Source organism: Frieseomelitta varia, unplaced genomic scaffold, assembly GCF_011392965.1.
Source record: "Frieseomelitta varia isolate USP_RPSP 00005682 unplaced genomic scaffold, Fvar_1.2 scaffold_554, whole genome shotgun sequence".
NCBI classification, from domain to species: domain Eukaryota; kingdom Metazoa; phylum Arthropoda; class Insecta; order Hymenoptera; family Apidae; genus Frieseomelitta; species Frieseomelitta varia.
Genome location: NW_025110317.1, coordinates 3,320 through 29,819, shown reverse-complemented (window position 1 = coordinate 29,819; position 26,500 = coordinate 3,320). Strand labels below are relative to the sequence as shown.

The 26,500-nt window shown below is 37.3% G+C and overlaps 1 protein-coding gene across 3 annotated transcripts; it reads left to right on the top strand.

Moving 5' to 3' along the window:
• The first annotated feature begins 5,700 nt into the window (after positions 1–5,700).
• On the top strand, positions 5,701–22,191 carry LOC122533796. 3 transcript variants are annotated; one of them, XM_043663857.1, is made up of 3 exons: positions 5,701–6,829; positions 8,560–8,663; positions 8,767–9,224. In XM_043663857.1, the coding sequence occupies exons 1-3, from the start codon at positions 6,823–6,825 to the stop codon at positions 8,884–8,886; spliced, it is 231 nt and encodes a 76-aa protein (XP_043519792.1). In that variant the 5' UTR covers positions 5,701–6,822; the 3' UTR covers positions 8,887–9,224. The 3 variants fall into 3 exon arrangements, with proteins under 3 accessions (XP_043519792.1, XP_043519794.1, XP_043519791.1); XM_043663859.1 differs by lacking the exon at positions 8,767–9,224 and adding an exon at positions 22,022–22,191 and having other exon boundaries at positions 5,711–5,908; XM_043663856.1 differs by lacking the exon at positions 8,767–9,224 and adding an exon at positions 22,022–22,191 and having other exon boundaries at positions 5,712–6,829.
• Positions 22,192–26,500: the final 4,309 nt, after the last annotated feature.

Sequence of the window (26,500 nt, the reverse complement as noted above, 5' to 3'; positions counted from 1 at the left end):
TTCATTAACCAATACGAAAGCTTAATCGCCGAAGATTGCTAGTAAAAAGTACGAAATAGAAAATATCTTTCTCTATAAATTTCACTTCCTTCTCTCCTCAAGTTTATCATAAAACAAACACCCTTCGTTACTCTCTCCATTAATGAAACATTTTTGACCAACATCACAATTCGTGCATCGACGTGAAAAAAAAAAAGAACACCTAACGTTGAACATTGAAATAATTGATTCTCAGACGCTAATTCCATCCTAAAGCCTCCTTATACCTCCCTTATATCCACGAGAGAATTAATTACGACCTGGTAAAAGTATTAATAAACTTGATTAGGTAAAAAAGTACAGGGCGCATTCCAGTTGCTTTTTCTTCTCGCGTAAGGTTACCTGCTCGCTGGAAAAAAAGAACAGGGACAGAGGAGGAGAGGGGGCGAAAAGAAAAGAAAAAGAAATAGGAAAAAAAAAAAAAGAAGAGGCAAGCCCGTATAAACTCATTTACATGCTCCGCTTTAACGTAACGTAACGAACTGCATCGCGTGCATAAGTGCCGCCTATGCACGTTCGTGGAACCTGTCCGGGCGAGCGCACGCTAACACAGCTACCCGTAATTCTCGGAATAAATATTCCTCGACTGTTACTACTAACCTTCCTACATTTTCTTTGAAGTCCCGCGCTGACAACGGATCGCGATAACCGGACCGTGATGTCGGCCCGCGTCTTGTAAATTCGGTGCTTACCACCGATCGATGTAGCAGATTCGAATCGGAGTGTTCGGCCTCGGACACGAATTTCTCTCGACGATACTGGAAACCTTCTGTTTCTGTTCGAATGTTGTAAATTTTCTGCTTTAATAACAAAATATTAATTCTCCAATTATTAAGTTCTATTGTTTCCTTGAATTGATGGAAGAATATGGGAAGAATAACTTTTCCTACGATTTTGTTTCACCGAGCGTGGAATTGAATTTTATAATTTCAGAATGTTTAATTCAGTATACGTGCACTGTTACGTTTAAGTAAATAAATTGTATCGCATTAATTGCGTACGGTAGGTATACCTTTGCGATTTTCAGAAGAAGAAGAATCAGAACATGTAAATTTTCTATCTCGTTGAATTCTCTCCTTCAGTGACAAAAGAATTCTCCAATTATTAAATCCTGCTGTTAAGGAGTTGCTTGAATTAGCAACTTCTTTTTCTATGATTTTTATTTTTACCGAGCGTGTAATTAAATTTTACAATTTCAATTTACAACATTTATAATTCAGCATATATAATACTGTGTATAATGTTGTAAGTAAATAAGTTGCATTAATTACATTTGGCATGTCTCTGCAATTTCCACTCGGAACATGTAAATTTTCTTGTTCAGTAACAAAGTAATTCTCCAGTAATTACTAACTTCTGCTGTTAAAAAATTTTTCAAATCGACACAAGAATATAGAATTTTATACAATTTTTCTCTCAATATCATTTTTCTCAAAATCTCTGATTCAAAGTTACTGCAGGAACTCAATCATAAGTGGAACTACCCTTTATAATTACATCTTTCCTTAAAAAAAAAAAAAAAAAAAAAAAAGAGAAGGAAAGGATCACGACACAGTGAAAAACTCTGAGGTTTTTCAGCAGGAACCTACTCCGAAATCTCGGTGGTATAAGCCAAACCCACGGCCAGCCACGTAGGCCTCCGTAGGTGGTGCAAAAGTTGATAAGTGAGCGAAACGAAACGAGGGTGGTGCGATACAGGCACCTCTCGGAGATCCTGCTGGTAGATAGAGCGGTTCGTAATAACGCGCAAGCCGCGCCACTACCTGGTGGCAGGTTGTTATTGCTGCTTATTATTTATCCATCGTGGGCGGCTTGAAACGTGTGGTTCGTGGTCTGTTTACACGATAGGGATAGCAAAGGGACGGCGAGGGAAGAGCGCTCGAAACGCCAGCGAAACGTTGGAACTTTAATTATTATCCTCGTCGGGTGAGAGGACAGCTCGAACGATCGATGATTCGACTAACGTCGACTTTGACCACTACCAGCCGCGTTCAGTTTGACGCGATAAAGAAAAGGGACACGTGACCTACCGATATTAGACGCACGTACTGGGTGTACCGCGAGGAAATAATTTTAATTTTACAATTTGATCTGGTAGATCAAAATTTCGCCTGGAAAGATTACGAATACGAAAAGTACGAAGTAACTCGGAGTACACTGCGTGCTTTGCAGTTTAATTTTCCAGGGGGGTAAATTCAGTTTCAATTAGATTAGGTAGGTATATGGAAGAGAGGAATTGTTTGTCTTCCTGTGTATGCTTCAGTCTTTTTAGGAGGAAAGTGTTCATTTTTTTAAATATGCTTTCGACCGGATTTAACGTGTGTATAAGTTACTTACTCACGTATGTAAATTGTAAATAATTCGTACTTAACAATCCGACAAGTTCAAAAAAAAAAAAAAAAAGAAAAGAAAAAGGAAAGAAAGTTGAAGTCAATCGACTTGATTTCCGAGAAGCTCGTGCGATTCTTCACGATTCACGCTATCTATCAAACGCAAAAAATTCGATTCTCTCGCAGAGCACCCTGTATATGAACAAGCTGTACGTATGTATGTACAAGTGGTCGTTGATGACAAAGAATTTTTCCTGTAATCGATAACCAGACCTGTTCGCTTCCGCGAGCGTCGTGGCAACGCGTGTTTTGAATTCACGCGTCAACGTCGGTCCCAACCCCTTTCGCGCACTTCTGCCGTACGAAACGAACGTGTGACGAATCGCGTGTCGAGTGGGTGTGCCCTGAATGATTCTGATGTGAGTTTGATTGATGGCGCGGAGGGATTGATTCTCCCGGAGCGTTGGATTCCTCCTGTTAATATTTCAGATATCGTCGACTGGTTGCTGCGAATGGGAGAAACACGCTTTGAGAAAGAAAGAGCATCGCAAGCGGCGAGATGGTTGTCGAAACAGGTTGCCAGAGATATTGCAGAAGATGGTTTATAATGATAGTGGTTTGGATTAGGCACGATGGATTAATCGAGGATGATTGCAACATTGTTGGCAGAATACGTTCTCTTCGCCAATGTAATCCCTTTCGTAAATCTTCGACGATTAACGTCCGACTCAATATGCTTGAAATTATTTTTGAAATATATGGTTATGTATTTTCATATATTTTATAGCTTTTTTTCTCTCCTGGCAGAGAATTATTGGAAAAGTCCCTTTCTTTTCGACGGAGAAGTAAAACGTTTATTCGTATCACTGGAGCGATCCAAATGTTTTCAAGAGTGTCGAATCATTGAAAATTCTAGTCGCCTCAAACTCAAAGTTTGGCATCGGACTGTCAAAGTGGGACAATGGTTCTCATAATCTACAGCAAAGGGTTCAATGAACGAACCTTGTCTGTATCTAGCAAGGCTAAGGAAAAAGAAGAATGCAACAAGAGGCTCTGACTTGATAAATTCCCATTTCTATCAATATTTCTTGCAAAACTCATTATACCTGCCCTACATACCTGCTAGAAAAGGCTAGAACACTGGAAAATTAAATTCCGTTGCCTTAAATGGTTACCAAACCCGTAGACGTTCACTCAAGAAGTCATAGAGTCAGACTTCGTGCAACTTTCTTAATCGAAAGCCTACTTTTTCTTTTCTTTCAAGTCGCGTGCTCGCTACGTTTCGGTTGAAAGTATCGTCGCCTTCAGAGCGTGCAGAGATTTCAAACATCGACTATTCCGTAGTCGAGCACTTTGGCTCGTCTCAATTTCCCACGAGACTCATCTTCACTCAGTCAGTTTTTGAAAAGTAAAAAGCGAGAATTATAACCGAAAAACCGGTCGAGTCTATCATCCTAATTTTCATTTGCATGAACGCGGTTACCGGGAGAAAGCTGCGAGAAGAAGGCGGAGGAGGAAGTCTCGAGTAACCTCGTCAAATCGGTTTAACCACTTACGCTGACAACCGATTGCGGACCATAACGAATGACCAAAACGTGTACAACAATTCGTCGCTATCTTTTCGAACTCGTCGGTATGATATCACTGGATTTTATAGAAACTATTGAGAAGTACTAAATTTGTTATTTGCTTTTCCTGAGTTCTACTCGAATATACTTAAAACTGAGAAGATATCGAGCAAAAAGATTCTCGACTTTCGTGGCACGTTGTGCGATTCTGCGGGTTGCAACAGCGGCGAAGGTGACTCGCAGCGTGAAAAACGGGAAAATTCCGGCACGACGATGCTCCAGTAAGCTTGATTTCAAGACCAGCCGCGCCAGCATGCGATTTTCGCTCGGTGGCGTTCGGTCGAATACTCGCGGGCGCATCGGTCGACGCTAATGATCCGTATCGGTGATCCCGTTAGCGTTGCCACCTCCGGACCATCTCTGCTTCCGCCTCTAACCGTCCACGTATATCCTTTCCATGCATTCTATTCCATGCACACCAGCCTGTGTGCCTCTCTGGAGCATCCTCGAAACGTTTCTCCAATTCTCTACGTTACATTACATTCTTCCACGTGGGCATTATATCCTTGCGCGCACGTGGCTATTCACGGCGTTAATGAAGATTAAATTTTAGATGAGGCAGATGGTACAATGTCTTTTGAATTTCTTTTTATTCGGACAATGTTCGCAAGATTCGGTTCGAAGCTTGAAGCTATGTATATATGAAAAGATGAAACGTCTTATTTGACAAATATCATTTAATCAGGGGCTATTTAATACTGGAACTACGAAAATGGTCAGAATGACCAATTTGTAATTTTTGTTGGATGTTTTGCAGATGTATATTTTTAGAGATTCGAATGATTTTAATGTGTATAAATAAATATTGTGTTATAAAATTTTTTATTTATTTTTTTTTCTTTACTTCAACATCTCTCAGAAATTTTACATTTCGCTGGTAGTTTTAAAGTTAAAAAACCGCGTTGAATATCACGACAATGCTGTCTTATTTTTCATCCATTACGTGTCAAATATTATTGTTGCTTTTTCATTTTCAAAATTGTTGGCAACAATATTTCCACTATACGGAAGTATCTGTAAATAAAAAAACAGATAAAATAAAAACTGTTTATTTATACGCTTGGTTTAGGTTTCATTGAAAAACAAATAATTAATCGATATATCGCTAGGATCGAAACTCATCGAGCGTAAAATAAAATTTTTTCTTATTTCTACATTTAAAATTTTTTCTTACTACACACATACACATACTGTCTTCTTTGCACCTCTATATTTTCCTCCAATCGCGTACAAATTCTCAGCTTCCCGCTAATTGCCACCGAATGTAACGAAGAGAAAATTCTCCTATATTTTCACCTCGATGAGTTTAGATCCGAACGATTCTTCGATGTTGCAACAGCGGGGTGCGCCCAGGAAGCGATGTTTCTTCCTTTGCGAAATTTCGCGTGAAAGTCTCGCGAGATTATTCCTCGCTGATTCACTTTCGAAGGCGAACGAATTTCCTTTCCAAGAAAATTCCATGAAATAACCCCGAGATGTAACGACAGCCTCTCGGCTGATTGTCGTTGCGAAACGAGCAGCGTTTCGTCAGACGCAAGTTGGGCCAGAAACGTGGAAAACCCGAGCCGCGGTGCGCATCATTTCAATATAATAAGCGGATCGTGCGTCAGATGAGGGGCAAGGCCAACGCTGGTAGATGGTTCCCCAGCGATTAAGCGAAAAGCCAGTCTTGTAATTCCACGGTATCTCTCTGTGATTGAACGCGAAATGATAAACGGCCAGACGAAACTCTCGTGCAAGAAAGGATCTAATCTATAATGTAACGCAATCGTTGACGCGCTGTGCCACGTTGAAGGTTCCCGATCGCGGCATCTTGACATTTTAGTGTCGTTAAAACTGCGAAACTCGACTGGGGCAGCTATGAACTTGTGACAGTGTCAAACAATCTTTATTTCAAAAAGATATGAGACGGTAAATGGAAAGACAATGCTGAATACGATATTACGAGTCGTTTGTGAAAACCATGTGACGTTACAAAAATCTGTAATATCAGAGCGAAACGAGAAAATTCTGTTCCATTGAATTGAATAAATTTAAATAAATTACAAAGTGAAATTGGAAAATATAAAATAATGAAAACAAAGACAAACGCTGAACACATTGTTGGGAATCGTTTGTGAAAACTACGTTTCTGACGTGACGTTTCAAACATCTGTAATATACCGCAGTAATCAATTTCGGTGACTGGACGACCGAAAAATAAAACGAGAAAGTCTTGTTCTATTAAATTAAAACGTGCGCGCGCGTTTACCATCGGTTACCATTGTACTCGTTGCGAGGGAAAAGGCGAGCGGCGAGATATTTTAAAAATTTAACGACGCTGTAAACGCGCTAAGAGTATGCTAAAGATATCTCGATCTGAGGCGCTGTCGTAAATCATGAAAATACTAAAACTGAAGGATTTATGCCGTCTAATAAATATAACAGTAACAAGTGCCAGCAAGTGTAACATAAATAAGTAGATAACACTATACGTAATGAAGCACAATACATATTTGTATTATATCAGGGCTACCCATATAAGTAATATCGTTTTTTGATGCAAAATTTTATTCTATTTAAGAATTAATACAGTTTTAATCTATAATGTAATTTAACAATAAGTATACTAGATGCCAATGTATTTAACTATATATGTTATGTTGAATAACTATATAGATTGTGTTATAATAAGTTAAATTATTGTCACTAGATGGCAATGTTTATTAAATTTGAAGAAATTATTACGGGTAACGTAGATATGTTCATAATTGCCATTTCCCTCAATGTCACAACAATAATAAATGCTAGCAAATATAACGTAACAAGGTAGACAACACAATAAAATGAAGGGTAAGTAACGTAGCGCAATATTAGCATAATATCTTGTAAAATCCGTCTCACAGACAAAACGTAGATACGAATGATAGTTCAACGTATTAACCGAAGCCTCAAATCTCACAATTGCCATTTCTCATTTTTCAATGTCACAACTTACTTTGTTAGTCCTTCTCAATGTCTTCTTCAAACTCTCTGATAGAACTCCACTTTTTTTTTTTCCTTTTTTTCTCTAGAGTCGCCAATGTGGAGTTCCCACAATCGCGCGACTGTTCGTGTGTTTCTTCCCGCCTCTGAACATCCTCCTCCTCCTCCTCTTCTTCGCCTCCCCCCTCCCTGCTTCACCCCAATCGATTTCAACGCAATTAAAATAATTCAGCGGAACGATCGGACAATGGCAGGCCGGTGATGGCAACCGCCGCGGTTCGAACGTCACCGGCGAGATTAATTACGAATAATTACCGAATAATCTCTCTGTCGGCGGTATCGTTAAGGTCGATGCGCGTACGAGAAGTTCCAGGCGCGTCGTCCATTGTTCCCCGCGCGCGAGACGCGCATTGTGTTGTTGCGGCAATCTTCGTCTAATTGCATCAAGCGCGGTTTCCCCCCGTTCCAGGCTCGAGATGCAACGAGATGAAACGAGACGGGAGATCGAAACGAACGAAGGATCAAAAGGTAGGGAAGATAGGGAAGAGAAAGAAGAAGGAAGTCGATCCGCTGGCGTGCTTGGCACGCAACGTTTAGAGACGTTTAATTGCACCTGGAAGCATCGGGGGATTGTTCTCTCTCTCTCTCTCTCTCTCTTTCTTTTTTTTTCTCGTTGATTCGTATGATTCACGGCCACTCGTCCGGCGAACGATGTGTACAAAACTCGCGCGTTGTTCCATTTAACCACTTAACCGTTTCACCCCTCGACTTTTTTCCGACGCGACACTATGTTTCTTACGACTCGTTTTGTACCGCGTTTCCCTCGAAGAATTCGAACTCGAGTGTTCGTAAAAATTGCAACAATTCCCGCGCGATCGAATGTGCACGAACGTGTTAATAACGATAAACAATTACAATTACAGTCGTGTAAAATGGATTCATTGATGGATCGTTAACTCGATTCCCCGCTTATTTGAACATGCAAATTATCTGTTTGCAAACGTATTTAAACATTCAAATTCGACTGCCGAATATTCAAATTGAACTGAAACACGAGGTGTAATTACGGTGACTATGGATGGATAATTGCGTGTTTGTAAAAAGCAAGGGAAATGATGTTCTGCGAAATTGGAATTAATTTTGATTTCCTTTCTTCTCCTTTTTTCTTTCGTTTACTTTTGTTAATCGCGTACGATTAAGAATGTTGTGTTGTAGTGACACGTATATTGTTAAAATCGACTATTTTAGAGTAATCCTATGGTTGACATATGTTTTTTACAACCGAAATTGAAAGAAATTGTTAAATTTCGATTCGAAAATTTGATTTCCCTTTAACATTGATACTTGGGGAATGGAGATTACTCTATTCCCAGAACAATGTCTATTATAGTTGGTTTAGTTTATTTTTCGAACGTTATGTTGTTAGAACTGAATCGTGTGAATCTGTTAATAATTAGAAGACGATTCTCACTCGTGACAACATTTCTGTTACGATGGAACATTTCGTTTCTACATAAGATTACGTAATTGTCATTGTAATCACATACAATGAGAAGCTAAAGGGCAGTAAATTTGATTTTGCGTTTGACACTTTTCAGACACTTGCGGAGAAATGGGACTGGCGGAGAGAGAGGCCGAAATGCAGGAGCTAGAAACCTCAAGACCCGGTCGATCGCGAGACCTGTTCGGTGTGCAGCTCGAGGTAAACATTATCTCCCATTATCCCTTATTTTACTGTCAAGGAAATGATGAAATCATTGGCGCGGGTTACGCTCGACAAGATTATTTAGAGACAGGTGTTCTAGCAAGGGCATCGAACTCCGACGTTCGACGTTCGGTATCCTTGTCGAGGCCAGAGACGAATTCGACCCGGAATCGATAGGCCACCATTCACCGTGCAAGGTGGTACTTTGCAAATTCAATAGTCACTTTTGCCGAGAGCGCGAGCACGGGCCAGTGAGAGGCACGACCCAGAAAACGCGCCAGTACTAGAACAAATGGCCACTTGAAACCGAAACAGCCAAAGAAAGTCCGTTGCACTCTCTTTTTTCGCCGATCGATCGATCGATTCGTTGATCTTGCCTCTCTGTCTCTCACTGATTCCTCCACGAATCTGGATTAACTCTTCCAAAAATTTTTCCTCGTCTTTTCGTGGATTCGAGTTTTATTGAAATTATTAAAAATATTATTGAAGAACGATTAATCGTGAAATTTGTTCACAGAACAATGTGGATTCAATCCAATTTCAAAATTTACATTACCATTTTCTATACCTTTTTTTTTTTTTTAAATCAGATTATTATTTTCAATTTTCGACATTGAAATAACGGACTTGATTAATTCCTTTAATTTTTTTATTTAAAATATATAAATTTTTATTATATATTAAGCATAATTTTATTATTTATATTTATAATATTATTTACATTAATTATTGAACGAATAATTGGATATTTATATTGAATACTTTAATTTAAATAAGAATCACAATGACTTATTTTCAAGTCGAAATTAAATGTAAAAACTACTTTATATTTATTATAAATTAAAACCAAGAAGAGGCATTTTATTGTTAACAAAATTATTGAATAAAATTCTAATTTAACCAGAAATAAAAAATTAAAGCTTCATTTCTAAATATATAGTTTATTTATCATTCATTTATCACTCACACCGGTGAGTAACTATAACAAAGTCAGAAATTCCTTTCCATTCTCATTATTATTTGTTATTTGTTCGCAACAAATTTATACGAAAGTGTTGGAAAATGGAGGGAAAATAGCGAAGCAACACGAAAGAAAAAAAAAATGGCTAAAGAGGATTTTAACGACTCGCGTGAAGAATTTTGTGAAGCGAGATGAAACTTTCCCCGGCACACATCTTTCACCATAAACCTGCAACGTCAACCGACAGCGTAATTTTCTCCCCAGGCATCCTCTTGCTTTCCTAATTCGAATTTATTCGTTTTATTGACATTATTTTCTGACTCATCGTACTCCACTGGCTTAATTAACGGAGAAAGGTAGCGAGCGCGTTTTCACTTCCGGTTTCTTGCGATCGATTTTCATCGGAGGCGATCGATTGTCCATTTTAGAAAGGCATCACCTTTCTCCTCCGTCTCGATCCGATCGAGAAAAAAAGACGTCGAAAATTGGAAAGCACCGCGCTCAGGTCGCGTAAAATCAGCGCGACGTAGACACGATTCCTCGAGTACCTGTAATCGATTTTCATCCGGTCCCATTGCCAGTCTTTGCGTCAACGATTTACAACGTCATTTGCCGTGTCACGCTTCAACGCACGAAAAAATCGTTTCCACAATCGTTTCACCTTTCATCGCGGTTGCGTAACTCTGTCGTCGAATTTATTTCCTACCGTTCGATCTTTTCATTTTCCAATTGAACAATGCTGCGGTTACTTGGGAAAACAAGCGTCTTGGTTCTTCAGGTTTTTCTAAATTTATTGGTAAATTCTTCCTCTTTAAAACAAGAGATTTTCATCGCTTTTCGCTCCTTTTTTTCCTTGATCCATCGCAGCAAAGTAATATTTCTACGTAATTTCTAGTAATTTAGAATCGCCATCGCCGTGAATTTTCGAGTCTGATACGATCGTTGTTGATTGTGGACGTCCGTTAGATCGTGGGGAATTTATTCGTCTAACTTTTCGTTTACGCCGCGGCTTCAGGTAACGGGAAACTAGTGCAAACGCATTTGCATACCTAATCTACATGCAAGGCTTCATACGTATATCAAATTAAATTAGTCTTCAAGTGATCGTTATCGATAATTTCTCTTGGTCGAGCACATGGTTTATTTTCAACAATCGTACTGGCTAAATTATTCGCATTAACAACGAGCTTCGCCTATCATCTCGTCATCTTCTTTATAAAGCTGCGAGTAAATTTTACTGCAATCTGTGTCGCGTCATTTCAAAGTTTGTGATTCTCGGTTTTTTTAACGCTGTTGAAATAAACTGCAAGCAAGGAGTATTTTCAATGTAACAAACGGAAGAAATGAAAATACTTTTGTTTACTAACGTACGAAGTCTGCTTGTTACTGTGAAAATTTCATTTGACTCGGGGAAACGTCAGATTTCAGTCAGATTTCGCAATTTTCTGAGACTTACGAAGACCGTCGAACGAAATTTTCGTATTTTAGTAAAAAAAAAATATTTTCTTGGTTCGTTGCATTTAAAAAGAATTGCCCGCAGCTGGCTCTCGAAAATTTACCCCTCGCTAACGTCGCAATTTATATTTCCCGCGAATCTCTTTCCGAGTCATCAATCAAACGACGGATTGGGAAAGAAGAAGCTCGAGACATTCCACGCCGGCTGGCGTTTCACCTTTCCGTGGACCGCGATTAATCGATAGCTGTCGGTGGAGCGCGATTTCAGAGCTTGGCGAAATGACGTTTAATCGAAAAAGCAGCGGTACGACTGGTGTCGCAATCTCTTTGGCCGGTGCATGGTGCATCGGTCGCACCGTCATCCGGTCACGCTTCCACGAGTCCAGTACCGTTTTCACTTTTACACTAAACGCCGCGTATCATCATAAACGCCGCGACGAAAATTACGCGCCACCGTCACGATCAACTTGCAACACCGTTTTCCCAACTGCGTCGCTGACTCTGTTTTGTTCAAGAGAAGCTTCTTGCCTGTTGGAACAGGGAAGCATAATCAATTGATTTTTAAATGAAATCTGGAGTGAAAGGATTAATGAAATATATACTGTCTTATACGTAAATTATAAATTTAAAGTGTTAAAATTTTTTTATGGAACGATAAGACTCTACAGAATTTTATATTAATTTATTTTTGTATTTAATATGAAATTAAAATCAATATTCAATTGGGAGAATTATTAAATTCAATGGATTTTAATTTTTTTGAAACTTAAATTAAAGAAAATATTTTGATCTTTAATTTGAAATTGATACGAACGTCTTCCCTACCTGGAAATAACGAAATGATTTCTAGCAAACTTTGTGTTTCAAGTTAGTGTTCTTTTAATTCTTTTTTTTTTCTTATATTCGTTATTCGAAACTGCATAAACCGTTTGTGTGGATTACTAGCGACTCGAAGCTAAGTATTACGATTTATCATAGTTGTCTTGTGATTAAATCGAAATTTTTAGGGTGTAAATCACCTAGTTACTTTTTGTCAAATATTTCATTATTTGGATAATTCATGGTTCAGGTATGTTGCTCAAATAAATTTTTGTTTCGGAGGGAAAATAATACAATTCTGGTAAAAGGGGAATAATGTATGGCAACATGGATCCGTGGTTCAAGAAGGGCTAGCAAGATTGAGCGAAGTTGTTATCTTGATTTCAGAAGGCTAGTGTTTGTACTACGAATTATGTAAATTAACGTAGATAATACAACATATACGTGTATACGTGTTATTTCAGCAGTGCCTAGTATTACGGTGTAAAAGAATAAGATTAAGTTTGGTTAATTATCTTTTGTAGATCTTTTCTTAAATAAACTATCCTAATTATCCGCTATCTTCATCTGAAGAAATTGTATACTGAAATAAGCTGATATCTGTAATTATATTTAAGTATTTAATTAATGTTAATCACGTGTTAGTCGCTAATTCTAACATCTTTATTACTACAAATATTTTTTAATCACTGAAAATACTTACTCTGTTAAGTACTTTAATTTCAGTTTTATCAGATTTAACGTACAAAAACTAAGAGAAACATATAAATTTAGGTAAGATCTCGTCTCTAGGTAATTTCATTAAATCAAAGTTAAAATAATTATTTCCTAAATATGGAGTATTTTCAGACACAAGGGAATCACAAATAAATTCATTCAAATGCCACAAACTGTATACAGCGATTAATATTAGGACACTAAAGATTGAAGTTCTTATAATTTAAAAAATAAAATCACATCTTAAAGCTTGTAGCCTCCACTATCAAATACATCTAAACACTTAACCAGCTAGAGCAAATTTTAAGTATTTCGGACACATCGGTGTGTTTCAAGTATATATTTCGGCAAATTTTGATGTATTTCAGAAGCTGCACTTTTTCTAGAGAAACCAGTGTATTTCTCGTTAAAAAAAAAAAACATAATTTCTTAACGAAATTCTCAGAGAATGTCAAGAAAGCATTTATTTAAGAAATTTAACCGCCGGCCGGTTACCGCTAGTCGGTAAGAGACGAAACACATTAATGTACTGCCAACGGGTTTAAGCGTTGAAATAACATAGGGGTTTCAACCCTCAAAATTTCTCGTACGAAATTACAATGGTTTCGAGCGTTATATCCAGCGTTAACCGGGACTGCAATTCCACGCTAAACGAGCCAGAAAGAAGAAACATCTGGAAAATCAAGAAGCCTGGCCGCGCAATGTATAATTTCCCCGTGGCCAGAAGCAAACCTAACTTGAATCGGATCGCGCGCATTACAGCCGATCGGCGATTTAATGAACTCGTGACTGAGTGTATTACCGGGTGGTTTACACGGCAGCGATTAAAGCAACCGGGGCTTTCGATTCGATCACAAAGCGAGCTCTCGATGCTCGCCTGGCCGGACGTTAAACCGTGTCGTTTATAATGAGCCACGGGCGGCGATTAATTAGGCTCGCGCCATATTGCCCGGGCAATTAATAAAGCCTCATCGGTGATTATGAGCAGAGAAACACGGGAGGGAGGACATTTTGTAACTGGGACTGCCGGCCGTATCTCCACGGTCGATCAAATTACGTTAGAACAGCCACTGTGTGGCCCTGCTTGCCATCGCATAACATCTGTTTGTTCGATAATTCATGAACACGGTCGCGAGACATTCTGCTCTCGGCCCTTCACCGCCGTTTATTTTTTTTCTTCCTTTTCTTCCTTTTCGCTCTCCTTCCTTCTTCCCCGCTTCTCGTTCCTCTCCCCTTCAGGCGCGTCAGCCTCTTTTAACGAGCATTAACTTTTAAAATCGCTAGTGTGGTTTCTCGGTTCTCTTTTCGCGGGAAATTGATTGAAGGGAGAAGCCTCGGCAGCGGATGCGCGAGCGGTCGCTAGATTGCGACGTTCGTGCGTTCGCGGTGAATTTTGAAATTACACGGAATGCGTATGAAGCGTAGGGAACAGCTCGGGTAAAATATTGGTTGCAACGTGGAGAGCGTTAGGCGCGTCTCCATCTAGATATCGCGTGTCTCCAGTTCTTTCTTCGTCGCCTACCTTTCGTAAAACGAGCAATTGCCCATAAAACTCAGTACGCTGATCGAGAACCTGTTTGCTGAATTCGAACGTCGTTTTCCTGTCTCGGCGCTGTGTATATGTATGTATATTTTCTGCTCGCGATTTCACGTTACAACAACCGACGACGTGACTCCTTTTAACGAATTAAAATTGGCGTTTGCCTTGGGATCTACGTTTTACACTGGCCTCTGAGAGACTCGCGTCTCAATCTGTCGCTTTCCCATTTCACTTCCCTCGGAACTGTGACTAAACACGTGGGAACGGACATATTTTTGGATGGAATGAACGACGAAAAGTGGAAAGAATTTAATGTACTACGTTATAAGATAAAATTTAGAAAAATTTTTACTTTTTTTGCACCTTTTGTACTGCGTGATTTAGAAAATTTGTGGTATATAGTATTAATATATCGTATTAATATTTTATTATCAATATTATTATAATATATTATTAATATTAATATATAGTATAGTATTAATAGAGTATTAATATATTATTAATATTAATATAGTATTAATATTAGTACATACATAGAAATATAAGTAAATTTCTTTTTTGTCTATGTAAGAAATATAAGTGAACTTTTTTGTCTATGTAATAAGATCGTAATCAAGTTATAAGTAAAGGTTTTTATGGTTAATGATCGTTGATTAGAAATTTGATATTTAAAATTTAAAAAAAAGTTCAGTTTTTTCAAATAAAAGAAAAAAAAAATGGGACTTTACAATTATTAAAATGAACAAATGACGAGCAGATTTAAACCGGTTCGTTACACTGAAGAAGGCTTTTGATTTGATGTACAATAATTAGATTGATATACAATAATACACCTTTTTCTTTTCCGTTTTCACTACAATTAGAACGAACAACATTGCGGAAACGATTGTAAATTAAATCTTGCCGGCAGCATTTCTCGGACACGCAAGAAACTAATTATCCAACAATACTTTCGTACAAAAAAGCTGGCCAGTTTCAGTCAGCTGGAACGCGATGGTGGTCGATTGCGCAACGACTGAATTATCGAAACGAGCAGCCGATGCAATCGATGCAGGCTGTAACAAATTAATCTGTTCACTTTCACGAGAGAGTATGGAAAGGCTTCAGTTCACCGCTCAAACGAAGAAAAGAAACTGCCGTAAAAAGAAAACTAGCGTGGATGTAATCCTTGGCTCCGGATAAAGAGCGAGCTGTGTGGTTGATCGTTACGTTTCACGACGTGGGGAATTGTTAAGAAATCCTGGAAGAGAGACAAGATTATAGCAAAAAAAAAAAAAAGAAAATTGCTCAGTTTCGTTTATCCGCGATCGCATTACACGAAGACTTTTTGCGAATTCTGCGCGATGATATTGCGATACAATGGATAAAAAGACTCGTCTCGAAAGATAGAACGAGAGAGAAAGGGTTAAAGTCAAATTCTATTTAATCCAAGACTAATATCTCGGTTAATTGAAGTTTCTATGCGTTTCATGCGGACTAATGATCTCGTAAACGATGGTTATTATGGAAGGATTCTCCTTGAATTTTATTGAAAATTAGGGGAATATTATGAGTCGTGTACACGTACAGTGATAAGTTCAGAAACCTGTGGAAGGACCTATTATGTATAAATTAAATTTATTTAAAAAGAAACTAGATATTAATAAATACGACAAACATTTAATTTCTAAATATATATTTATTTTTTTTATTTTACAAAAAAAAAAAATTATATATATTTAGATCATTTATTTTCGAGATAATTAAAATTATTAAAATAAATTAATTAACCCTGATGCAAAAGGTACAAAATAAATTTTACTTATTTATTTTTAAAAAAGATCAAAAGTTTTTTAAGATTCATTTCATTATACTATATGTACTATGTACTATATGTACTATTCTATATGTACTCATTATACTATGTACTATATGTACTATTCTATACAATTATAAGTTTCGAAAAAAACGAATCGATCGAAATATTTTATTAGAAATTATGTGACAAGCATAAATATTTCCGACTTATTAATTAGCACTCGTGGAGCTTCATTGATCGTAGAGTTGTTAATTATATCACAGCTCGTAATTAGTAGAAATAAAACGATATTAATGAAATTATATAATTATATATAAAGGACTTAATTCTCCCTCACATTCGATCCTCAATGGATCGACAGATTTCGAAAGTTCAATCACTTGTATAGAAAATATGTAAACATGTCAATATCCAATATACTATAAAAGTAAAATAAATTTGTAAAAAATATTAATTTCTCATCCATAAAAATATGAAAAGTATCTATCATTTCTAAATGCTACTCTAATCGTGACGTAAATGCAAAGAGTTATGCTTATATGTATATATATATATAAATCTTGCTCGTAAGCACACTCGTTTCAAACAACCCTCCATAAACGCACGTCTCAATTATCCTTTCTCCGTCATCCTTTCTCCGTCTCTGCTCAACAATCAGTTGTCCCGACAGTGAACGACGCAAAAAGTTATCGAGATTCGCGGATGCACCGGCAAACGATCGTCTAAGTGACGCGGAAGCCTATTTTGCTCGTTGCTTTTTGCCGGTTCGCCAAGGTTGGCGTTGTCGTTCCACGGTTTACTCCTTTCATCGCAGATAATTTCTTTCGTTCCGCTCCTCTGGCAGCCATTCCCCTCGAGACCTCTGTCATTACGTACGACGAAAGGAAAGACGCTCGCAAGGAGACACAGCTTAACCCTTTCAGCACTCGCTGCTCGACATTAATATACCGTTCCTCTGGCTCGAACTTGAACACGCGCGTCATTTCGATTCGGCGATACTTTTTTTCATTTTTTTTTTCCTTCTCTTAGATTATTACACAATTCGAGTAATATCTCGTTTTTTCCTGGTATTTTTTTAGCAATTTATAAATGTATTTTTTAGTAATTATTTATTTATTTTTCAGTAACTTATAAATTTATTTTTTAGTAATTATCTATTTATTTTTTAGCAATTTATAAATTTATTTTTTAGTAATTTATTAATTCATTTCTGTTCGATTCAATGGTCAAAATTTTCGATGTAGCAGTTTTCTTTAATTTTCAAATTCTTTGTATTATTACAGTTGAGTGATAATATTTTATTTTTCTAGCTGTCTCTGTGAATTTGCTTTTGTTCAGCTCAATGGTCAAAATTTTACACTGCCATTTTGACTTGGCAGTCTTTTTTAATTTTTAAATTATTTTCCTCCCTCTTTTTTGTAAATTATTACAATAGTATCAATAATAATGTTCTGTTTTTCTAGCAGTTAATTTCTTTTTCTTCGGTACTCAGTGGTCAAAATTTTACACAGTCGTTTCGGTTTGGCGATCTTTTTAATTTTTAAATTCTTTCTCTCTCGTTTTCTAAACCATTGCAGTTTGAGTAATAATATCTCGTTCTTCTATCAATTTGTAAATTTGCTTCAAAATCTTACAAAATGTCCTTCCATTAAATGCGGAATGTACGAAATCAAAAAATGTGATTCTTCTTTTACCCTCTTTGTAGCAAATCAACTGTTTCCCTTATTTTTACAAAATGTGAAAACGTTTTTTAAAAACTGTGAGGTACTAAAAAGATCGAGGTATCGTTCGAGGTATCACACTCTGTTAAAGTGTTAATTTTCAACGCGATTTTTCTAGCGCCGAGTTTTCCGCGATCGAAAAGCCTGGTCGATCGATCGAATCGCGAACGAGGTCGAGCTATTTTTGCGTCGGATGCAATTTCACGAAATTCGATCGAGCCTCGCAGTGCATTTGCATCGTGGCTCGTTCTTCCGATAGCTTCTCTCGGTCTCTCTCTCTTTTTTCCCTTTTTTCTCTCTCTTTTTTTTAGAGAGAATTTTGTTTCGCAAATCCATCAAGAGTCGCGGCACGAAATCGCTGCTTGTAACTTTTATTGCGCGACATTGGCGAAGAACGAGGGACTGTTGTGTGCATGATGAGATCGTAATGGAAATGTCAATCAGTAAATTTCGACTGTGACTTTGTCAAAGAAATGGGGCAAATAATTCGTAATAATGTAATGTCGTTTCGATATAATACGTGTGAAATTGGAAACGTTGGCGAGAGGGAGAATAATGTAATTATTAGCAACACGAAATGATTACTGACGCAGAAGTAATGTGTTTCATATTGGTAATTAAGTAAGTGTAATATGCATCGACAATGTTTTTTTATTATTAATATTCTAAAAAGTATTTCACTTTAAAATTCGCGTTGATTAAATATTTTTTATTAACAGCTACTCGAATCCTAAGACATTTTTGTTACCATTACATAGAGTATTTGACTAAAGTATTTCTGAAAGTACGAATTATTTTACTGAAAAATATTTCGAAAAATAATGTATCCTCAAAACTGCAGATAAGACAAAAAAAAAAAAAGAAGATCAAGTACTGCGTAACAAATTCATATCGTATTTTCCGAAATAATACAAAAATAAATAAATGAAATAATCAATAGCCAAAAGCTATAAATAATAAAGAGAATTTATTTGACACCGCGAGTTCTCAGAAAAAAAAAAAGAGAAAAAAAGAAAAATCTCAAACTCGAGCACTCGTTTGAACAAGCCTCCATTTTCCATAATGAAACGCGTGCTTCCACGACAAAACGATAGCTTTCACGCGGACTGAAGGGAGATGAGTTTTGGTTCGCTGTTCGAGAAACGCCGATGTTTGTTTAAGCAGGCGGCGAGAGAGCCAACGTCACGATGCCAAAAGAAAGAAGAAAGGAGAAAAGAACCGAAGAATAATAAAGCAGACCGAAGAATAATTAAATAAGCGCGCGATATCGATCGCTGTTGCTTTCGTTTCCGCAAACAGAAAGAAACAGTAGAAAATGAGAGAAAAACGGAAGAGCCAAGTCAGTCAGAAGTATGATTCGACAGGATGTCTGTCGAAACGCGGGTTTGTGTAATTTCTTTAGCCTAGGCCCTACTTATAGTCGCGATACTAAAAGCCGATTACGAAGTTCCGAGCTATTATCCTGTCTGTCGTAATCGGACATCCTTGTTAGGTCGGTGGAAGACGCGACTGTTATAGCCAGCCCGGCGAATTATATCTTTAATAAACTGCATAGTCGCGTAACGTCACTCAATTGTCAGGTAATAACCACCCTATTTTTTTCTACTTTGTCCTCTCTGTTTGCGCACCGGGAACCTTAATTTTCCCTTCGACGGCGCGACGAACGAGTGACAAAGTGAACGAAGTTAAGAAATATGTCATTTTGGGGAGAAATTGCAATAAGCATGTTCTCAAATTCATAATAAAATCGTGTTGGAATAAGTTGAAGGAAAAAGAATAAAATTCTCTTATCGAGTTTTCGAGTATTCGAGTTTGAGAATTTATTAAGTATAATTGAACTTAGCTGATTTTCGACGTGACGGGGAAAAGTAATTGACAGAAGATTATCCTATATACAGAAGTAAGTGAAAAATGTAGAATGAAATTTTGTCGTCTACAGTTTCATTTTTAAGATCATTCTTATCTGTCATATTATAGAACAGATTAAATTCAACTACAATCGGTAAAGTTTCAAATTCTTTTTTTTTTTTTTTTTTTTGGAAACGAAGAATTATGTAGGGCAAATTTTATTCTTTTTTCTCGACTTATTTTTACACGTAGAATCATGGTTGTACCACGATTTCGAGAACAACTTGTATGTATATCACATAAATATTAAATGGTAATATATAAATCATATTTAATTCTAGCGAAACAGTCGTACACGAGCGTGTGCAGCTTCAAATGAGAACAAATAACATTCACGGCAGTATCCTTTCGAATATCAGTCCAATATTATTACAACCAATAATTACAGTCAATATTGTAATGTCAAATATTAAATGAAATTAAATTTCAAAGTGGACAAATCAAGTCGCCCGCCTGTATGTGTAAATCGAAATCGAGTTCTCGTCAAATCAGAATATTCCACAAATATTTAACGCCAACGTTATTCACGACATCATTTCCGAAAGTAATGAAGTAACAATTAACGTACCTTTCTCTAGATATACTGCTTCACGAGTCGATATCTCGAAACCCTTCGATCCAATCGACGTGAAAATTCGATGTCGCGATAAAGTTCCGTGGATTACTGCCTAAAGTTGAGTGTTGGCTAACTAAAAGTGACACTGTATCGCTGACTTTGTTATCAGCTCGAGAACACGTACTCGTTTTCCTCCATTGTCCAAGCCTCGAGCACAACACTTCGTTTTCCCTCTGCAATTTTCCTCTTTTTTTTTTTTTTTTTCAAGCAACCGTATCTTGCTACCGAGTATGAAGAGAAATCAAGATCCGATTGTTTGATCACAATGATTGCAAATTCCTAATTTATGTACATATTGAAAATTGGGAATTCTTTTCGTTAATTGTCGTACGTTTGTAATTTCGATTACCAATTAGGTTTAGGTTATTAGGTTATTAGATTACCAATTTAAGAAACTGATAAATTTTGCGTGCTAAGATTTTACTTTAACGATTTATTGAATATATCAGAAGTAATGATTAGATGTATTTGAATTTGTATTTTGTCAAGTGCAAAAGGATAGAATAGGGAATTTTTAAATACGATTACGTATTACATTCGATGTATTTGTATGTTTATTATTCAACATCATTTGTCTTCTGAAACTTTGATTTTCATGGTCAAAGAAACGAGAACAAAATTAGGGAGAGAAAATTTCAGAGAATTTAAAAAGAAATTCGTACAATTTTGAATATTTAGTCAGTTGGTAGTTTAATTTATTTGTTACCTGAATTAGAGATACTTCTAATCCATCTCCATCGCAAATTCAGTCAGTCTGGAATTCATATAATCTCGGGATAACAAGTTACAGGAAATACAATTGTTTTAGCCAATTACCAGACGCATTCGCATGCAGGTTAGACTGGCAGATCGCGCGCTCGCGTCTTACGCGGTTTGTTCTCGTATCTCCTTAAATATATCTATGCAAGTCCCACGTATTTCAGCGAGCTACGTGGCCGCACATGCACACGCGGATGCATCTGCACCTGGTGCATCACCGTGCACGCGTTGCATGCGCCTAGAGAAGAACACGAGCGAGAAACGAAGCTCCCGAGATCGCTATCGCGCTAAACAGGAAAACAAATTTCGCGCCAACCACGCTCGTCCATCCTTCGTTCGTGGAAGAGGCTTTCTAAGAAATACCTCTTCCTCTTTCCTTTTACCTGTGCATTATTTGTTTCATGTATTGGACGTAGCGTTTGGAGACTAAAAGTTTATGGAAATTCGCAAAATACGCGCGTTAGTAGATTTTTAAATTAATTTTTTTAATCGTTGTTTTTCTTGAGACACGACTTCTTTATCGTCTGATGGTTTGTGATCGACTGAAATGGTGATTGGTTACCGGTAAAAAGGAGAACTGTATGTAGGTTACCTTGTTCCCGACTGTAGGTAGAATAATATCATTTGTAGGTAATGTCGAATAAATCCATAAATTTATCATTATAGACATTACAGATTGAAGAGAAAATGCATTGACGAGACGAATGAAATCTTGTGTCACGTCATAGACAAAATACAAATACAGATTCTTAAAGAATTGGAGGAAATTTTGTCACTATTATTTTGATAAATGCTAGATTTCCTGCATTTTGGATGATCGGTATTTCAGAACAAGTACTGTTGTCGAAAGTCGAAAAAATAAAATACATTACAAACTAAAATAATTTTTAATAGCTAATTTAGAACTTTTTTTCTAAATGAGACAACTTAATGTTCCTTTTGTTGCCATTTTCAGTGATATGAATTTCTATGTAAAGAACTATAAATGTTCTATCTTGAGAGACGAACATCTATCATCACGTCCTAGATTTCTAATTAATATTTTCTATTTTCTATTTCAGGTGACCTCGTTGCTTCTGGAAGGGGAACGCAGAAAATTAGCGGTTCTCCAGAGAGAGTTGCAAGTTGCACTCGAGGAAGGGGGAAGCGTGAAAGTTAAAGAAAAACAACGACAGGAATTGCTGCACGCCATATCGTAAGTAGAATAGACACGCGCTTACTCAGACGTGCCGTTACCGGCGAAATTATGCGCGCGTATGTCTTCTCGTCGACGTAATGCTCTTCTTTTGTACAAAAAAAAAAAAATCATTTTACGTTCATGATACAAATGACGAGCGAAATATTTTTGTATTAAATATACGTGTTAGTACTTTTTTTTTCATAGAAAAATTTAACAACGAACATTTATAGAAAATGAAAAATCTGTTGTCTCTCCTTTATCTAAGTCGTGTTGATCTTCAAAATTATTTTGAAATACAACACAATTATTATAGAAATATGATTATTAGTTACTTCAACTGTTTCTATTAATTCTAACATCGACCCTGCTGGTCCCTGTGGTGCCATAACGAGTCTGATGACAAACCGCTACTGATCCCAACGGCGGTCAACGTGTTAATAATCCCCTATTTCACACCAAACCTCTATAAATATACATAACACGATCTAAATCAATACATTTTTTAATCTCTCTCATCGACGACGAATGGGATATTGGAAAAAGAAGATTCAGTTTCAATTCTTTTCCCAACTTCTCCGTTTAACGTTAAGTAAATTATATTTCCATCGCGACGAAAAAGCAACGTGACTCGATATGCGGCGTGTCATCGTCAAAAATAATCGGTGGAAGCCATTGCTGGTCAGGTTTCCAAAACTTTTCCACGGGGTAGGTATCGAAACGGCCGTGGAACGTGCGAGCGGAACGAAAAATCCCCGACTAAGGAAACATCCATTTTCCCCATAGCGGTTGCTTTCGTATAATATATTTTGCAAGTTGGCACCGGACACCCTCGTAACGCCAGTGTCGAGCTCCTCCTCCTCTCGAAATTGTCCCCTCCCCCCTTCACTTCTCTCCCCCTCTTTCCCTACAAATGAGAGGGAGGATTAACTCGTTCAAGATTTATTAGCGGCTGTCCTCCGGCGGACCAACAATTTGATCAAACTACCGTGGAATTATGCAGTTTCGTGTAGCTTCCGGCGCGAGTCGTCCCGAAGTCGATGCCGAAACTGCGAACTTCCAGCTCCGCGTTTCGTCGCGCGTGAACCACGCCGACGATTAATGAATTCCCTCGTCTACCCAGCGATCACGCCCGGTTAATTTCGCGTCGGCGACGTTTGCGTTTGCGTGGCGTATTTCGTATTTCCACGGGATCCTCTGGCGGCTCGAGCACCATTTGTTTGGACTGGAACGTTTCAGGATGGGCGAATTTTTCGAAAGTTCCGCGAGAGCAATTCAATTCAGTTGAATTTCAAGTTCGCCGCGATCGAACGAGCTGTTGCACAGTAGGCAAATTGTTCAAAGCAGAACGACGTTCAGAAGGCGAAACGTGGATCTTTATTTGTTAAGAATTTTAGCTTTAGGTTTTGGATTTTTGTGAGAAATTTGTGTCAGAGCCAACTGAAATTTTGGGATATTTTGAAATTTTCAAGGTAGGAGATTTTAGATTTCATACGTCATAAATTTTCTAAATTTTATACGTCCCAACCCTTGAGTGACAACACGTTTCGTCTCGCATTCTAATCTCAAGTTCTGCAACGTATCGATAACACTCGAAATTATCATCATCGAATTATAAAATATTTTTCACTGAGAGAAAAAAGACCGTTCAAGATCGTTGCGTTTCAATTTCACTGATACAAGTTTTCCATTCTAATCGCCATTCTAGCGGCAGCTGCAACGCTACAGATACAGTTGGACGAAAATTAAACGATCCATTTCTAATTTCAGTTTTGCCGCTTGAAATACGGAGGACGACTTTCGTGCTTCGTTACGAAGTAACATCGCAAAAAAGAGAGTTCACAGTTGAAACGACAAAGTATCCCGTATTATCGCGCACCGTGAACACGCAAGCGAGAGCGTTCAATTTTTGATCAAATTTGCGCGCCGCTATGGAAATTGCTTTGATAATTTAGAAATAACAGCGTGCCGTTTAAGGAACATTTTTTTTTTTTTATTAAAACGTTCGTTCCAGTTTAATTCCGAGAACGTTACAAAAATTTATAATGGACAACGTTGCAACGTGTTCCCGGCGAGATGGCGAAAAATATTCTTCGCCCCGGGTGAAATTACGCCCGCGATTGTAAATGTAACAAGCGTGCAAATTGTAAAAAATTCAACTGCGACTGAGTCCGTCTAATTCAGAAATATGACGTATGCTGCCCGGCGGCCGCACGAGAAATTCTCGTAGTTTTATTATGAATTTATAATATCGTTATTAAAGTTTTCGGTACGTTAAAAATACAGTTAACTCCCGAATTACCGGAATCACTCTCCTTTGGTCAATACGAAACGTTAATTAATGCAATATTTAAAATATCCGTTTAAAGTGAACGTAAATGCAAAAGTTTTTACTTTCCTGTTAAATGTCAAGTGAATTTTAATATTAAGAAAAATGTAATATAATTGCAACATACTTAATAATAAATACACGTTTTCTTTTGCGCTTTGACATTTCATTTATAATCGAGTTAATAGAGGATAGAGTAAACGTAAACGAACTATTTTTCTCTCTCTCTTGATGAAGTAAAGATCTAAAATTGCCTCAATTTCCATTCTTTCTCATTTTCAAGCGAGCAATAGACCGAAAAACTGTTTAACGTGACAACCAGTGCAAAACAACGTGAATTTACGTTCAACGGCGACCAAAAACAAACGAAATTCCCGTCAGAAGCTGCGAACGTGCGTTAAGTCGCAATGCAAATAGGTTAATTCGCAGAAGACGCGTTTACAGGCAATATTTTTTCTTTTTCGTCGAACATTTTTCCACGATCTCCCGTGGTTAGGTGGGTTTAAAATTGTCCCATATTTTTTTTGACAGTTAATGCATGGTGGGATATTTTTTGACCCACTTAAAGATGCGTTTCAATGAATTTCATTTAAAATGTTGGTTGCATGGTGGGATTATTTATGCCCCACTCTGTAAGAATTTATTTGAATAATTTATTTATTATTAATTAATATTAATATTATTAATATTATTAATATTATTAATATATTAATATAATTTATTTATTATTATTAATTACTTTTTTTCCATTTTAAGGAACACTTTAATAATTGAAATAAACGTCTTTTTGTATCAAAAAAAATTCCGCATTAATATTATTAATATACTAATATTAATATATTAATATAATTTATTTATTATTATTAATTACTTTTTTCCATTTTAAAGAACATTTTATGTTTAATAATTGAAACAAACGTCTTTTTGTATTAAAAAAAAAATTCCGTGCAGGTTTTTTTTTCCAAATGCCCCTAAGGGTTTATGCCGCCCCCTCCCTCACTTGTCCTTCTGGGGCAATCGTTATCCCAAGCAAATTCAGTTCGCCGTCGCTGACGATAAATCCAGCCTCAGGAAGATCGCGTTAACAGGCGCGTACGCGGATCTCTGAAATCCCGAAAATTAGCAACGAGCGTGTAGCTCGTCTAGCTTCCGGCTGGCGAGCGTCTCGAGCGTTTCGGCGACACCTCGACGAGAAAATCCTCGAGTCAGCGATATGCAAAGCGTTTCTTTTCTTACTTTTTTTTTCCCCTTCTTTCTTCTTTTGGTCGTCCTTCTGCCATGTCTGGTTCGACGCTGTTTGCACAACTTCTCGCGCCGCGTTTCGGCGCTGTTTGCGGACGCCTGCAGGCGCGTCTTCGTCGATTATACACCGACGACGAGGTTTACGAGGCCTCCGATTTTCCGTCGTTCATGCGACGAGTCCAATTACGCGTCTCTCGAGTTGGAAGCGGAGCTTCGACTTGCTTCGCGACACGCGCGAAAGACAAGGGAATAATTGTCGATCCCTTTTGAAGGACAGAGAATGGAGAAGTAACCGAGTCAGAGAGTCGGAAATCGAGTGTTTGACAGTTCGACTCTTGTTCTTGTCAGTCCTGGCCTTTTCTCGTCTCGACGTGAAATTGAAGAAACGTGCGGTTGCAAATCTGAGACGTACGATACTATAGAAAATTTAATCTCTAGATGGTTGATTAAATGGTCGTTGATTCTTAACACATTGGAGACTAACGTCTTGAAACAAAAACTGTTTCCGACAGTCAGCAATATTTTTACTATTATATAATAATGAAAGTGAAAAATATAAGAATAAGAAAAACATTGTTGTTGTTACCGACGACTATGATCGTGTCAAACACTGGAAATATTTTTTTTATCAGACAATCAGTTTGAGTCATACGTAAAATAGTAAAATAATATTTTAAACGTGATAAATGAAAACAATATACTCAAAAAATATAGATTATGATATAAGTAATAAGTAATAATTCTTTACACTTAAAAACTGGAACGAAATAAAATTAAGAGAAAACAAAAAAA